This window comes from Centroberyx affinis, unplaced genomic scaffold, assembly GCF_046629955.1.
Source record: "Centroberyx affinis isolate AG114_WGS23_722 - 3 ecotype Tasmania unplaced genomic scaffold, CSIRO-AGI_Caff_v1 ptg001273l_1, whole genome shotgun sequence".
Taxonomy (NCBI): Eukaryota; Metazoa; Chordata; class Actinopteri; order Beryciformes; family Berycidae; genus Centroberyx; species Centroberyx affinis.
Window position 1 is genome coordinate 164768 of NW_027279782.1, and position 16864 is coordinate 181631.

General features: G+C 43.1%; 1 protein-coding gene across 1 annotated transcript; it reads right to left on the reverse strand.

Annotated features, from left to right (window-relative positions):
• Window positions 1-290: 290 nt before the first annotated feature.
• On the reverse strand, window positions 291-16048 carry LOC139648949 (stereocilin). Its single transcript, XM_071525224.1, has 29 exons — window positions 15928-16048; window positions 14680-15819; window positions 13637-13661; window positions 12801-13383; window positions 11683-12573; window positions 11491-11553; window positions 11268-11393; window positions 10501-10667; window positions 10230-10416; window positions 9918-10033; window positions 9711-9843; window positions 9375-9557; window positions 8579-8617; window positions 8309-8485; window positions 7725-7874; window positions 7043-7101; window positions 6756-6879; window positions 6478-6560; window positions 6236-6371; window positions 5567-5769; window positions 4467-4557; window positions 4167-4338; window positions 3801-3970; window positions 2633-2788; window positions 2371-2513; window positions 1485-1633; window positions 904-1001; window positions 630-774; window positions 291-414 (listed from the first exon to the last, which is right to left on the reverse strand). The coding sequence occupies exons 1-29, from the start codon at window positions 16025-16027 to the stop codon at window positions 326-328; spliced, it is 5898 nt and encodes a 1965-aa protein (XP_071381325.1). The 5' UTR covers window positions 16028-16048; the 3' UTR covers window positions 291-325.
• Between the last annotated feature and the right edge of the window lie 816 nt (window positions 16049-16864).

Consider the following 16864-nt stretch of genomic DNA (forward strand, 5'->3'; position numbering starts at 1 on the left):
TTTTGCTTACCGCCATGCAATCCTTGCATCAGTTACCTGAAAATAAATCATCATTGCATGGATTCCTCTGATTGTTATAACAACATAATATTGTGCATAATACAGTTACATACAGTAAATAAATTACATATTACCAAACTAATAACTCAGATAAAAGTGTTACATGTGCAGCGGAGCATAATAAGGAGCAAAGTATAAGGTGAAAAAGTTTAAATCCAGGACCAACACACGAGTAGAACACAGTTCAAAATCTTTATTTTAAGTACAAATGCGACAATACCATGGGAGGTCAAGGGACGAATAAATACAAATGTGTTCCAGCATTTTAAAATAGTTGCCATAACATAAGGCATAGAGCCAATAAGCATATAGTGAGGCTGTCTGTGATCAGGGTCGCTGGAGCCAAGTTCCTTCCTGTGGAAGCAGATGAACAGAACATTTATCACCAAATTATCATTTATCAAAACATAGAAATCATATTGCTTAATACAGGCAGAAGCAGGGCATTGCTGAAAAGAGCATGTGTGCTCAGCAAGACTTCCTCGGATAAGTAAAACAATAATAACTGACTTCTTATGACGGGAGATTTTAAACCAGAGGTGTTTCTATTAATTTTTTTCAAGCCCCACCTCTCAGGTCACGCAGGTCTCCTTCATACTGAGCCAGGTCGAGGGCGTGTCTCTGCCCGCTGTCCAGCTCGGCCCGCTGCTCCTCAGTGACGGCCCACGCCTGCTCCACACTCAGCCAGGACAGCTGAGCTGCACTGAACACCACCTGCCGGACGTACAGCCAACACAAACACTCAGTAACGCATAATGGGAACTTGATTATTTATAAAACAAATAGATGCACTGTTCTGTTGATTTGCATAATAAATAGAGCAAAATCTGTGGTGAAACTCACTGCCATCTTTGTTGGTGAGATCAGGGCAATAGTTTCAGGTGTGATTCCCTCCACTTGTTCTTGCACCAGAGCCGACAGAACCAGGTCCTCCAGACCCGCTGGACAGAGAGAGAGACAAATGAGTCCACTGACGTTATAGTTAAATAACTAAATGTTTCTCATGTCAAACACAGTAAAAGTTCAGGAAAAACTTTCAAGCCTTATACCCCCAGGGATCATATGTCCTACTATCAGAGATGTGACCAAGTCAACTGTGCTCTAGTCCCAAGTCAGTCTCAAGTCTTGAGGCACAACTCTTAAGTCAAGTTCCAAGTCTAATATAGATTACCAAGTCAAGTCAGAACAAATCAAGAGTCCAGTATCAATTTAATATCTTAAATAAAACAAAATATCTAGGAAGTGCATCATGAGTTTGATTTCTATAATCAGTTTCAACTTCAATAAATTCAGTCATTCCATACAAATTCAGTTGTCTAGTGGAACAAATCTCATCACTTTCAATCTAAAGTCATTACCACAAGTCCCAAGTCACCAGAACCCTAGTCAAGTCAAGTTCAAGTCCCCACCTCTTCATACTATACCTGCTAACGTCCCAATTTCAGTGAAAACCTCTGGCCCCCAGGCACTGACGGGACCAAAGGCCTCGGGCCTGGACAAACGGCTGGTCAACGCCTCCATCTGCTGTTCTGAGCATGGCAGGGACGTCTCCCGCAGGAACAGGGCCGCCACACTGTCATTTGAAGGAAAGGTTCACGATTTTAAAAAACGTATCCCCTTCTGAGGACATCAAAACATTTAAATTTTTTGTTACTGAGAAATCGGCACCAGCCTTCTGTTGGCATTTGTTAGCAGTGCCAATGCAAGTGTTTGTGATATAAATAAAAATACTGTCAAAATCACATGCAAGTCTCCAAGTTCCATTATACTTGCATAGCTATAGAAACAGCAAAAATAAATAATAGGACCTGTATGTAACTTTGAGAGTAATGGTTGTGTGCCCCACTGATTTGGCATGAAAACATTTGAAATGCCCTGGGAAGGTTTTGTTTGATTGCTTCTTAATATCACAGGCTTTAAAAATCTTTCCCTTTAAAGAGCATCAGCCTCATTAGAAATGGACACCTGGGTGTTATATGGACCAGTGGTTTTCTTTGTCTCCCTGCACTTCAGATCTGACTCCTGACATATGTTGCATGTTATCTCCTCTCTTTCTCTTTCACCTTTACTATCACTTTCCAATACACACTATCCAATAAAGCAACAGTAACAAAATATCTTCAAAACACATCTGGCTTGGTTTGGTCTGGTGTGACAAAAAGGCAAAGTGTGTCATCAGCTCAGCAGCGTATATTTTCAAGTCTAGAGCTCAGAAGTTGTCCAATCAATACAGTTTCAAGGGTTGTTTTTTTTTATAAAGGGATGCTGTATTTGATGAAGCAGGTTAATAACACATTGGATTTCACTGACCTCAAGTTGTAGGGGTTCAGTCTGTTGATCTCTGAGGGATTCAGACCACAGATCAGATGGCCGAGTGTTGCCAGATCTACAGCTGTTAACTGCTCCACTTTCAGCTTGCGCCTCCGCATCATACCTAGAATCACTGCTCTCATCTGGAAGGTCACAGGTATATCCAACACTTGCCAAAGGACATATTAAATATGTAAAAAGTCATTAAGTTGAGATGCTCTCATTAAAGTTTCAAATGAGGGTGAACAATTCAAAAGCTCACTTTTTTATGGCTCCAGTCCGTCAACGTCCCAAGATGTGCCAGCAGCCCCAGGTCAGTGAGGTTGGTGTCGTGCAGCTCCCTCTCTCCCATCTCCGTCACCACAGAGCCCAGAGCCAGCAGCTGATCTGCTGTCAGCTCTCTCACCGGACTGTAGGCCTGGATCCAATCAAGACCCAGAGCATACTTCAACTTCAATCGATATTAAAACACAACACAATGAAATCAGGGTCGGGGGTTACGGATTGGGCTGTGTCTGTTTGTACATTTGTCCTCCATCAATCACGATATCTGGTGATTTCTCAGATACCACCGGTCTGATTTGGACCAGCCTTCTGCCGTTTAAAAAATTACACTGGCTGGCATAATGGGGGCTTCATAATTAAGTAAAATGTTTTCAAAGTCGTCATAGGTAGGTTTTATAAGGTGACATTTTGTTTGAATTCAACAAATGTAATCGCCAAACATGTTGGCTGAACATAAATGAGTAAGATAATATGTTAGAATCTCAGCAGTATAGATAGCACCACTGCTCTGCAATTTGCTTTCAAAGTGGATGTTGTGGCTCAAGCATCTGACCAACTGAGGCAAACTTTGAAGCAGGAGTGCATTGCTCTGAGGTTGTCAACCTGCTGTGTGGTGATTGCTACTGGCTGGGTGGGAGGTGGAGGGAGAGGGGAGCAGGGCTAGAGACGCTCGTCTTCCTGTTTATCTTCAAACTTACAGACTTACAGCTTTAACTAAAAACATGACATCTCAAACACCTCTGGTCTGACTTTGATGAAACTTGGAGGGATGACACGTTTTGGCGCTACGTTCTGGCATTTAAAAAGCTGCACTAATTGGCCTCATGGGGGTAAAATTTCAAACTTTGAAAGGCCATAACTGCCACTAGTCTGAATTTGGGGAAACGTGGAGGGATGATGCATCTTGTTCCGGACTGGCCTAGGGGATGCCTGCATCATTTGTGGGGGACGACATGTTTATTTGTTTGACGTGATATCCCTACCAATATGGAACAGAACAATATGCTGATACCCTAAATGAGTGTGAATAATATCAAATAAAACAAAAAAAACAGACAAGCTAAGCAGTGACTCTAATTGTTTTCAAAACCAACAGTCTTTTGCAGGCAGCTCTGTAAGCTACATTGACCTGAAACAATACTGACCTGCCTGAGTTTTACCCACAGTGACCGGCGCTGCTCAGAGCTCAGCGAGGCGTCCTCACCAAAAACTTCAACACACTGTTTCAGATCCTCCTGTGACATGCGGTTAATCTGAGTGGATGTCCAAGCTGAGGGAAATATCCCTCTGATGTCAGCGCAGCTTGGAACCGGCACTAGTCGGAGAGCAGGAGACACCGGTGAATGTGTTGATACAAACGGAAACTTTAAAGAAGAAACATTTCACTGTGATACTTGTCTGACTTCACAAGTGCAGTGGAGTGGTTTCTCTACAGATATAGATGCAATGCAGTAGAAACAGTTCAGTAACACAGTACCACTAAACGTTACAGAAAGTATTGATCAGTAAACCTTTGGCCCTTCTGCTCTTTGCCCTGACGATCCCTCGAATGAGGCTCTGGGTCTGCTCTCTCTGGCGATGCTGGTCCATGCACTGGCTCACACAGACTCCGCCCACCGCACTGTCCTCCCAGCGCCTCTGACCCACCAGCACCTGCTCCACCGTGTCTTTATTCAGCACTGACTGAGCAGGGGAAACACACATTCCTTCACAGTCATGTTATATACTCAAAGCCTGTTTTGATATGTCTTAGAAAATCAGGTGGTTTTCTAAAATATTCTTTATGTGGGTTCATGTTTTCGGGTGCTCACCAGTGGAATGGAGTTGATCTGCTTTAACGAGAGAGAAAACACTAGCCTGCCCAAATGTTCCACATCCCCAACGTCCCATTTTGACGGCTCCCTAGCAAACATGCAAACATATTTAGCCATTAGAGTTTTGTAATCCATACCAAAGAGGAAATTACAAACACAATGCTGGAATCTTCACATTCAGACATTTTTAGTGCTGTATACTGTATACAAAGTACTATTGCCACCAGATGTAGGAGGTATTTGTTTTAACAATACATAAATCGTTATTTCTCTTTAGCAGAGTATTTACTTTTTTATTTTTTTATAAAACCACAACAAGAGTTCATGAACAGTCAACCTCCAACATTTCCTGTCTTGGGACTCTGTGGCCAACCCGAGCCCTCAGGCTTCTATTCAGCATTTGTTATTACTAATTACCAGCAGGGATCTTGAAAGGTGTCGGACACAGAAAAAAAATAGCTGTAGTTTATAGTTTGTTTCTAAAATGGAAGCAAATGACTGATATCGCTGTTGGATGACCTGGGCAGCCAAGATCGATGACTGATCATTTCAAGTAACGTGGGAGTAAGTGAAAATATGAGAAAGTGAAAATATTCTACTAAAATGTATTCAAATAAACAAATAGATAAATAGAATAGACAGAATAAAAATATCTAAAATATAAAAAATATTCAAAATAATTTTAATATTTTAACATATATATATTTGTAATTTATGTTGTTTTAATGTTATGTTATGTTGTTCACTATGTAAACAAGCTCAAATGGTTTACTCAAATGGTTTACAACTGAAAAAAAAATAAAAGTTTAATTCCAAAATATATAACCATTTTGAGGAAGAACCTGTTACCGGGATTTCATGACTTAATAATGCACAAATACAGATAATCACATTCATAAAATGTTACTAATTTGTAATTGTCTAAATACCAATACATGAGTTTCACATTTATGTCTACAATCAGTTTGTGAATGTATGTGAGTAGCCTATATATCACTTTTTTCAAATATTGGATATCTCATTTTGAACTGAAACTCTCCACATATTCTTGTCCCAGATCTCATAACCACAAGAGATAAAACTCTGTGTTGAATTACCCCAGCAGATCTTTCCCAGTAAGCAGGGTGCTGATATCTCTCAGGGCCTCTTTAGGTAGGCAGTAGGCTCTCATCTCATCCAGCCGCAGAGCCAGGGCACCTCTGTCCACCAGGGCCAGACTGCCCCGGTCCAAGAAAGGGAGTAAAGGCCCCAAACGGTCCAGAGTGGCACCTTCAATCTCCCCCTCCTCCTGAGAGGAGCCCTGCAGTGTCGGACACACAGACGCTGATGGAATAATTAGGATTTCACAGACTTCATATGACTTCACTTGCGTAACACCAAACCATAACTGGATGATGGATATGTTTTGATGCACTAAAATCTCACTCTCTTTCTCTCGCTCTCTCTCTTTGTGTATGTGTGTGTGTGTGTGTTTGTGCTTGCTTAAGAAGATTAAATCAGCAGTAGTTTCTTCTTTCTGCCTTGTTAATGTGTAAACATAATAAAAGAAATACATCACTAGTGACACAAGCCCTAATTTAATTTAACACGAAATAGCATCTCTGAGTTCCAGTGCACTCTGAATGCTCATGGTGCCAAAATGTCAGTTTTGGCACCATGGGTGGGTTAATTTAGAATATCAGCTTTTTCTTCATGACATTTATAAATTATCAAGTCACACTCATCTTTCCATAAAACTCATCTTTCCATGTCTCTCTTTGTATTACCAGCACAGCGATGGCCTTCTCAGCTAAATTCATCTGTTTATAACGCGGCAGGTTCAGGAAATCAGGAAAGTGTCGCTGAATGTAATCCAGTATATCTCTGAAGGATGAATTAGAAAGGTTCTCTATCATCTTCACTCTGGAACAGAGCAGAGATACCAATGTATTAATGCATGGATGAAGACATACACAAAGGAAATGCTTATGTAAAAAGTAATGTACATCTTGAATAAGAAGGTTCTTACGGTAATGTTGCAGCAAACCAAGAGTTCAGAGTGCTGAGGTCCATTTCTGGTTGGTTCCTCAGTTCCTCTACGATACATTTTCGCTGGTAACACAGCCAAAACACATCTGAACTTCTTAGTATCAAATATTTAAATAAATGATTCTTAGTTTGCTATGGATACATTGATTTTCTGCACATGCACATGTAGCAGAGCAATCTAATGAATAATGGCAGTGTAATAGAGACTGTCTCAATATAACTGAGCGGTTGAGGGTCGTGGCAGTATCAGTTTCTCACCAGAGCAGGTCTCATGCCTCCAGGCAGCCCAATGACAAACTGAAGCAACTCTGAGAAATCTGTTTCATTGATCCAAAGCCTCAGCCAGTCACAACTCATGCCACTGGCAATATGACCCAAATCCCTACAAATGAAAGATAAGTCAACAAATTAAATTGCTATTGAGTGACTGCCTGACAAAATTGTGACAGTGTCAATCAGCTGTGTGTTTTCATTTCAGTTTGCAGAAAAAATGACTCATTACTTAAAACCAATTGTATGCTCTGGAAAAAACTGATTCAACTTACTTAACTGTTGCCTTGGTAACGTTTTCAAATTCATGGATCTTCTTGAAAAGAAGCTGAGCCTATCCAGAAAGAAAAAGTTAGTGTCAGACTCAGCAATGGGGAAACTACTACAAACAGATACAGATTCCGCAAACTGTCTACATTTTTAAATTATGTTACTACATAATGTAACCCTTAAAATGCTAAAATCACAACTGTAATCCTTAAAATGTATAGATTCTGACATAGTTTAACAAAAAATGTTATGCTTTAGATGTTATCTGCAGTCTCACAACATATTCCAGTATAACAATCAATTGAGAAGGGTGATAGATGTTTAATGATCAATACAAATAAATTTGGCTCAGGTCTGGTCAGGCTGAGAACAGGTGGTGAAAGCAGTCTAATACACTCCTGGTTGTGACAAAATCCCTTTAAGGTAGCTATTACTAATTTATGCTACTCCTCTAGACCATTGTACTACATCCAAACTAATTAGCTTGATGGCGGCTGATGCGTATGGAGTATTATTATCCTGAATGGCTCATTTGAAGCATGTCCAATGAGTTGCAGATCAATGGGAGCATAGACCAAAGCTAACAACATGTCTTTTCTTCCGTGGTAAGAGCACTAGAGACCCATTGTAGTCGGATCAATGCAGCGTTTAACGTCAAACAAGAGTATGTTGAAGCAAAATGCGCACCTGCTGTGGAGACCAGTGCAGGTCTCTGTACAGGCTGACGTCTCTCAGGATTGTTTCTCCGTTCATGGCTTCTGTCAGCTTCCTTAGGGGGACAAAGGGCAAAAGACAAAGTACCTGCAGAGTGATGTTCTGCAAGCCTCTGTGTAGAGTCTGTTGGTGCACAACACAAAACAGAAAGAAATGAAGCCCAAACAGCCATTTAAGACCCTTTAAGAAACACAAGACAGGTTTCCCGGACATGGATCAGATGAACAGATACTTTCTGGAAATGGATCAAGCCTAGTGTTAGAGTAATTGTTCAGTTGTTAACCATTTTTTGTCCTCTCTTAATATGAAATGTTTTTTGTTTTTGTTTTTGTTTTTTTTCAGTAAGTGAGGGATTTTAGACATGACAGGCAATTTGTAATTGCATATGTACGGAAGCTGGTGATGTTTATCTGGTATCAACTGCCAAAAAAACATCTCCACCTCCACAGTGTCTTCTGCTCAAGAGGTGACAGCAAAGTGAGAGTCACTGCAAATCATTAAGGATGGACAGAGAGACGAGAAAGTGATCTACTGAAGAAAGACAAGAGCACCATCACCTCCTGCGCTGCATTGTATAGCATGGCTCTATGGCCAGGCTTTAGCTCTGTCAGTAAGGTTCTCCAGCACTGGCAGTGGGCGGCTTCACTGATCTCAGGCCAGTGGAGGTCTCTCAACACGGCAGGGGAGAGACCAGAGTGTAATGGCTTCAATCTGCACAGTGTTTCCATGGTAAGCTAGCAGGGGGAGGATCACCACAGAAACACACACCGATTAGAAGACAGTTGGCTGAAAGTCAGCAAAAATAGTTGAACACGATGCCTACTTACATTGTTGTCCTTTGAGATCTTGGATAATATTTGAAAAGCCTGAGGAAAGTACAGAAGTTGTTTATAAGGGTGCATACAGTATGACAGAAGAGCAATACAGTCAAATAGTAAAACATTTTAAAAGATACTACCAGTGTTTTGAGCAAAGGTCCCATGCCAAACCTGCCTTGATAGGAATTAATACAGATCACTGTTTATCCTCTTACTATTGAGATATTTGGTGCCCAATTAATTGTGCAATTAACTACTTCCATAGGCTAACAGTGTATCTGAAATTATACCTTTAACACCTCAAAAGATGACAAAAATCACTGCACTACATATTAGTGCCATGTTGCCCTTAATTCATTTTTTCTTCTTTCGAAATTGCTACATTGGACGTTATTGTTGTATCTGAAGAGGAGGAAGAGCTGGTTCTTTCCTAATGGATGCATCATGGCACAATTTAGCATTTTTCAAAAAGAAGTGATGCTGCATAAATTGGCATGACATTTTTCTATCAAATCTGCAGATTTTCAAGGGTATAAAAAGTCATTTCTGTTGACAAAATGCACTTATTGTAAGTCGCTTTGGACAAAAGTGTCGCTAAATGACATAATGTAATGTAATTTCTAATACATTTTCAGTTACATTTGAAGCCTGTGGCAGTGAGAAGCAGAAAATGACTAATATCTAAATAATGGAAACTGGAATGATCTCATTTCCAAACTTTGACTGAAATAAGAAAGACAAAGGGCCTACATGTGAAAAAAAAACACTGTTACAGTCCTTGGTTGTAATCAAATTCCCTGCTGACCTGTGCTGGGGAATATTTGTGCAGTCCTGGCTGAGTGAGGACTTCCAGGAGTTGTTGTGAGGGAAGTGACTGCAGGAAGGAAGCTCCTAGCTGAGGCAGCAGACCACTCAGGGCAGACAGCTCCGGAGAGGGCATGCTGCTCACATTCAGGGTCTGAACTGCTGGTGTCAACCAAGAGGACAGCTAGCCATGAAACACAGTTAAACAGAGTTAGACACTCATTTATACTACACAGAAGTCTATATTTTAGAATGGTGATTTTAAGAAGATTGTGTTGATGAAATCTGTAATATACTAGATGTCAGTCAGAATATGTTGTAGAGTTGTGCCCCTTACCCTGCCACTGGCACTGATGAGTCCCTCAGACATGCATTGACCCAGCTGTTGCCACAGTGCAGAGGACTGGGACGAAGCCTGAAGAAATGGACGCAGCTCCAGTGGATCCAGGTAACATGCAAGAACTCCTAACCTGCAGAGAGATGTTATTGTTCAGTTTCTGACCACGGGAACATGGGCGGGGTATGACTAGTGTCTGGGTCCTACCTCAGTATGTTATCACTGGTGAGATTCTTCCTCTTACTGAACAGGGTCCGGAGAACATGGCGGCCCCTTGTGCCATCCAGGCTGCTGTTGCCCAGCAACTCCACCAGCGGACTAAGCTAAAGGAAACAACAAATCAAGTACAATTATCACCTTCAAAAGCTAACTTTAACTATTTGCTATCAGACCCCCAATCCTTAGTGGAGACAAAAGCTACACTGATCACCTGACCATGTCTGAGAAGGCTGACTTCTCAGTGCAAGTGGTGCAACAGTTACATCATTTGATGTAACTGTGAGTGAAACTGCCTCTAACCTGATGTGATGTCAGCTGCTGAAAATGACTGACTGGGAGGTATGGCAGTAATGGGAAGATGGAGCTGAGGAAGTATGGTGGCCATGTAGGGACATCACCCACCACACTCGACTGTAGAAGTCTCTTTACAAAAGCCTTTTTCTGCAGCGACTTCATCTCTGAGCTGTGGTCGCGGATGGCCATCAACCTACAGAACAATGTAGAAGCTGTCAGCATCAGGACACGCAAAACCTTTAGATTAAAAATGGGAATTCTTGGTCCGGCAACTCACACACTGTCATTGATCATCAGGGAGGCCGGGAAGCTCATGATGTCGGAGACGGACATGAAGGGAATGAACTGAGACAGGTCCACAAAAAGCTCTGGGGTCACTCGTGGGAACTTATGAATGAAGGCAGCTGTCATTGTTTCCATGGCTTGTAACTCTTTTTGAGAAGCCTGAGAGAGAGAGAGAGAGAGAGAGAGAGAGAGAGAGACAGAGAGAGAGAGAGAGAGAGAGAGAGGGACAGAAACTGATCAGTATTCAAGTAGGACCTCTTTATCCATGGGCCATGACATACATCCAGATAAACTGGATAAATAAGCACACTACAGTAATCAGTATCAAAACTGTAAATTGTAGTAACAATATTTCCATGTTGCTTATTTATTGATCTTTAGCTGTCATTAGTGTGTCAACAGACACTTTTAGCACTATTGGAGTGCAAGAGAGAGCCAAAGTCTCCCATTACATTGACAGCGTACCCTGAAGGTACAAAACATTAGGGGCATCCTCCTGATATTGAGTTACAGCCCATTTTGCACAATCCACATCTCAATAGTCTCAAAGCTGTAAAAATCCTTCTCTAACGCATCTGCTTCTCTTCATCTGCATCTCCTCCTTTGTGACTGGGATTGTGACTCCTTGTGATTTAATAAGAGAGATCAATAAGGGATAATGGCTTTTACCTTGAGTCACCTCATCATTGTACTCATCAAAAGAGAAAGTGTCTCTAATATTTCGTACATTCAGTATATGTAGCGAGTTTTAGAACAAACCTGGATGGTTTCGACTTGTAGCTGGTCCCAGCTTTGATGCATATGAGAAAGAAATCTCTTGACAGCATCTTTTTCAGCAGACATCACTAGAGTGCGGATGCTCTCTCTTGGCATTTGGAGATACTCCTAGTGAGATAAAGCGAATCCCCTTAAAATAAAGCTCAGTGAGCTCATCTGTTGTACGTGTGTGTGTATGTGTGAACGTAGCTGCATAGCCAAGTACCTGCATCAGAACTCTGAGAGCAGAGGAGTTGTCTTCCCGCTGTATGAGGTCCCACAAGACAGGCTGAGGAAACATATTATTCAATCATTGCTGTGTGTGTGTGTGTGTGTGTGTGTGTGTGTGTGCATGTGCATGTTTGTGTGTGTGTGTGTGTAGGTGTGTGTGTGTGTGTGTGTGCATCATCTATCTTACACTGAAGCAGCTCAGTAGGTCCTCCTTGATAGAGGGGTTCTGCTCTCTGCGCAGGAAGACTCCCACAGTCTGAAGAACGCTCATGGAGGCTTCCGGCTGCAGCGTGGCCCAGAAGGAGGTGTTGTCGAGGAGACTGGAGAGGAGGATGGCCTGGCCTAACCCCTGCCTCGCCTCTCCCTCCCCCTCCTCCAGACCCGAAGAGAGCCCCACCATGAAGTCCAGGACTCGCAGCACATAGCCCAATACCACTAGAAACCCTCCACGCTCCCCACCCTCAACCTCACACACGCTCAGCTTGTGCAGGACTTCCACCAGCAGCGGGGCCGGGTTCACGCACAGTTGCGATGTGTCAAACTTGTATGGCGCCGGCAGCATGTCAAAAAACCTCTGCAGCAAGCACTTCCTGCCCTCCAGTTCTGCCTCCAGGTAAGCACAGACGTCGGAGAAATGAGGCATGGATTTTAACTGCTGGTGATAGAGCGAGGCGTTTTGACAGATGTACTCTCTCAAGCCATGTGTGTGTCCGCAGAGCTCCAGCAGGGTGGAGTTGGTGAAATGGTGCGTCGCCCACTTCCGGTACTGACAAGTCTCCTCAGTGGGGTCAACACGGGAGAGGTTGTGTATTTTGGTGCAGTACGCTGCGGCCCAGCTGCCCTCTGGGAAGGAGTGGTGCTGGCCGGGGGGCTCTCTGCCACATAAGGCTGCGATCAGGACAGAGTTGTTGGGCAGGAAGCAGTGTCTGAAGTCGCGGGCGGTGAGGGACCTGCTGCCCAGCTGAGCCAGACAGTTCTCATCGAGTCCTGGGCTTCCTGCCGCCTCACCTGACAGCTGCACACACAAGTCATCTATACTGGACTGGTTGAAATAATGATAGTCCTTTGTCGCTGCTGCCTGCAAATATCAAAGTTAGAATTTGTACCATTGTTAAAAGGGGATAGGAGGAGTAGTAAGAAATAATACACAAAGCACAAATACATTTAGCATGCTTTGCCATGGCTAATAATTTAGCACGTTCCTAGAAAACACTATTTAAGTCCAACTAATGATATGTCACTGTATTTAAAGGTGCTCAATTTGACCATTATTGTTGTTATAAAATAATTGAAGTCATATCTCACTTGGTGTGCTCTCTGAAGCCAGAAAGAGGAGTTGGCACACACAGTGTTGTTGAACTCATGGGCAAAGTACTCGCTGCAGACATGGACCCAGAGGAAATCCTCCTCAGCTGCAGACAGGTACCAGGCCGCATCAGAGCAAGTGGCATGCAGGTCAAGTCCAATCTGACCCACTGCAGGATTAACTGACCCATTCTCCCCTTCAAACAGGTTGCAGTAGAGGAACACAGTGAAGTTGGAGACTCCTGTCAAGCCTGGGATGGATGCATTACACGCTGCCTCCAGAATTTCTGTTGAGGTGAAGAACTCCGCCTCTTTCTGTTGGTCTTTGCCTCCTCCGCCTCCCTCTGTGCTTGGCTGGTGGAGCCGGGAGCGGCGAGGTGCGGGGGGGAGGTCAGGTGGGTGATTTTTTTTGGAGATTGTTCGTGATGGCGGGGTTTTTTGAGCTGAGTGGGATGGTGTTAGTTTGGACCTCAGTTCACCTCCCTCAGTGGAGGGGCAGGACAGGAATGGAAGGGTGCTGGGGAGACCCTGGGAGCTAAAGCCCAAAGCCTGGGCGTTCCATGTCACATTATGTCTTATCCCCCTAAATATGCATGGGCAGATTAGAGAAAACGATGGTTTCATGTCACATCATGTCTTATCCCCCTAAATATGCATGGGCAGATTAGAGAAAACGATGGTTTCATGAAGCTATTGTGACTTTACTTATAACTTCCCGTTCTTTTATTAACGAAGAATAAAACTGAAGGTATAACGCTAAGTAATGCTTGATATAGTGCCATGGTCAAAGTGTAGATTATAATGATATAGTGATCTTTATGAATAAAATATCTTACCATAAGATGAGCTGCCTCAGGTCACCTTTAGAAAGACAGACGGAAGGCAAATATTAACCGAAAATCACAGTGGAATCAGGTAAGGGGTGAATGGTGGAAAAAGCAACTGGAGGCCCTTGCAGCATTACAATTATGCTTGATGCAACAGCACAGCTCAGCTAACAATGCCCAGGATATAATGTTACTGACATCAATGAAAGGATAAAGAGATTAGCCGGGCCAGGGGATTGACGGTACAACAGATGCTCTCAATGACCAAGATGAACATAATGATTTTAAAGCAGTGTCAGTCACAGTAGCTTTCCCTTTCGTATTTTGGTGAATGACACTAAATACAATCTAAAGAACTTATGACTTCTTTTTGACCTGTAGTACATTTAAATGGACCTACTAAATAGTTAATTGCACGCTTTTAGCAGTCATTGCTTTTCTCAGGATCCTCACTTGGAGCAAAGCATCCAAATGTCGTGTGCCTTCATAAATTGGCACTCGAACAACGAGAGCCTGCTAGCAGCAAGCTGGAACATTAGTAACTTGTGAACACTCAGTATTCCTGTTTGTTAATTCAAAGCATCACATTCTCTCAGCATTCAGGACAGACTGAGGAGGTGAAGCAGAGTGAATGTTGAGAGGAAGCCAAATAATATCAAGCATACAGGCTGTGTTTGCTAGCTACTTGCCACTCGACATAGAGAAAGTCACTGTCCTCATACCACAACATGACACTTGCCTTCCCTTTATCTTATCTTCCTCTTAAAGTATTTGTTACCTGAACCCTTTCAGGTATATTCTCCACCCTGTTCCGATGTAACTGGAGCATTCTCTTTCTTAATTATCTAATGATTTGATTATCAGATTGTATTTATATAAATGCACATAACTGAAAACACTGATGGAGCTATGCTTTATGAAGATGACAGGGGTTTTTTTTTTATATAACTCACTGAAACAATCAATCAACCACTCTTTGTGTCATGTAAATGAATCGTTATCTCTTGTGTTGGTGTTAATGACCTCTGAGTCCAACTGCTCTACATACTCACCCACTGAGCATCGCCCCTGTGGGTTAGGCTGTGGCACATCCACCAGGCTGCTGACATCATCAAGCAGCGCCATGGTAACGCGGTTCACTTTCTTCCTCAGGTTACTGTAGACAGAACTACCCACCCTGTGCAGGAGACCCCTCCTCAGCCCATCCAGGCTTTGCACCAGAGCTGGATTTTTCTCTGCTAAGTGGCCTGCCCTCTCTCCTCCACCTGAGCGTGATAGTGCCTGCAACAGTAAGCTTTGCATGGAGTCTAAATCATCCCCTGTGTCCCTTGTGTCTTCCACAGAGGCATTTCCAGACAACTCGTCCTGCCTCATGGCCTCAGGAGGCAAGCTGAAGGGCTTTAAACGTCCAAATGCAGTTGAGCCCCTGTTCTGTTCACCACCTTCACCTGCTGGGTGTAAACTGACCACAGGCTTCCAGTTGCGGGTCTCTAGGAAAAGTAGTAGCTGCTGAAGCCAGCTGACGTTGAAGGCACAGTCACTGCGGCCCTTCAGTGCACAGATGAAGCCCTGCAGGCCAGCGCTGGCCTGGCCATAGGTTCCACTGACCAGTGCCTGGAGCACAGTTTCCAGCACAGCGCTCACTGTCCTCCAGTTCTGAGATAAGAGAGCCAAGAGCGGCCGGTGAGGCTGACGCTCAGATAGAGCGATGAGACTCTGCAGCAGCCCCAGAAACCAGTCCCAGTGAGGGCTTCCCCGCAGGGACAGAAACCAGTCCTGGAGTCTGACGCTGGGTCTGGGAGGCACCCGGCCGTTCCACTGGTTCAGTGTAGTACTCCCCTCAGACTGGATGAAGGATTGCAGCACCTTTTCCCATAGCTGCTCCTCATCAGACACTGTCTGTCTCTCCTCTAGCTCAGCACCCATCTCTTGGAGGTAAAGAGAGATGTTGTAGAGGAAGGAAGACAGACGGTGCCTGTCCACCGCCTTGTTTAGCGAGGGCAGGGGCATGTTCTTGCTGGGCAGGAGACCAAGTGTCTTCAGACCCCCCATGATGCTCCTCACCAAAGGGTGTACTTCGTGGTCCTTGTTAGTTTCTGGAGAATTTTTTTGAGGATTCCAACCACCTCCTTTACTCCATTTTGAAATTATTTCCCTGAGAATGGTATCTCTTTGGTCCTCTTTATTTCCTCCTGAAAGAGTCCCATTAAGGAGAGCTAGAGCCAGCATTATGCCATAAGCACATGTAGCACAATATACAAATACTGTATTTGATGGACAAGTTTAGATGATGTACTCACCTGTCCTCTCAGCGGATGCTTGTCCCAGTAAAATAACACAAACTAGGATGCTTGTGAATCCAAGAGTGGCCATCCCTGGCCCCTTCTCTGCCATCTTCATCTCATGCCAGTGTGCACAACGACACAGTGATGTCACATCTTTCTCTTCAGTCTGTTTTTCCTAATGATGTCGCAAAACCCTGTGTTTAAATAGATGTCGTTTTTTTCATTTTCAGTGATGGGATTAACACAGGGAGTAAAGTATCTCACCGGAGAGGGGATATTAAACCTTAATGACTGGCTACCTTACCACTTTCACAGCATGGTTAATAAAACAAGTACCAGTAATCTACTTTACTTATGAAAACCATAAATCTATGAACTAATTAGAGGTGGAGCAATTTGTGATATTGAACAGAGTTGCAGACAAAGAGTGCCCAGAGAAACTGTTTAATTTATGAATATGAGGCTAGACATTTTTAATCCAAAAGCACACAATTGTGATTGTTAACAAGCTCACTGTTCAAAAAGATAAGCACAGAATACATATAATTTAGGTTGAGAGTAATTTTAATCAACTTTAAATGCCAATGATCATTTACAATAATTAAAATTAGGAAAATAAATATTTTTTAGAACTCACCAACAGTTACGTTCCATTCATTACTTTAAATATCCTTTCAAGGCTTTGGCAGCATCTCTAACTCGCAGGTATCACTGCACTCGGAGCTGACCTCTTTTGGACTGCCACTCTCTGTTTCACCATCTCTCCTACTTTCTCTACATTTCACTCTCTCCTTCTGCACCCCTCCCACCTGCGTCCTCTAGCTCTCTGTGCTTTTCTCTACTTTGTGAACTTGTTCTCTTGGGTTCAGGTTGATGCATGGCTTCATATTTCATGAGTCATCTGACCATCATAGGTTGGTTGACTATTTTCTGTGATAATACATAGAAAAAA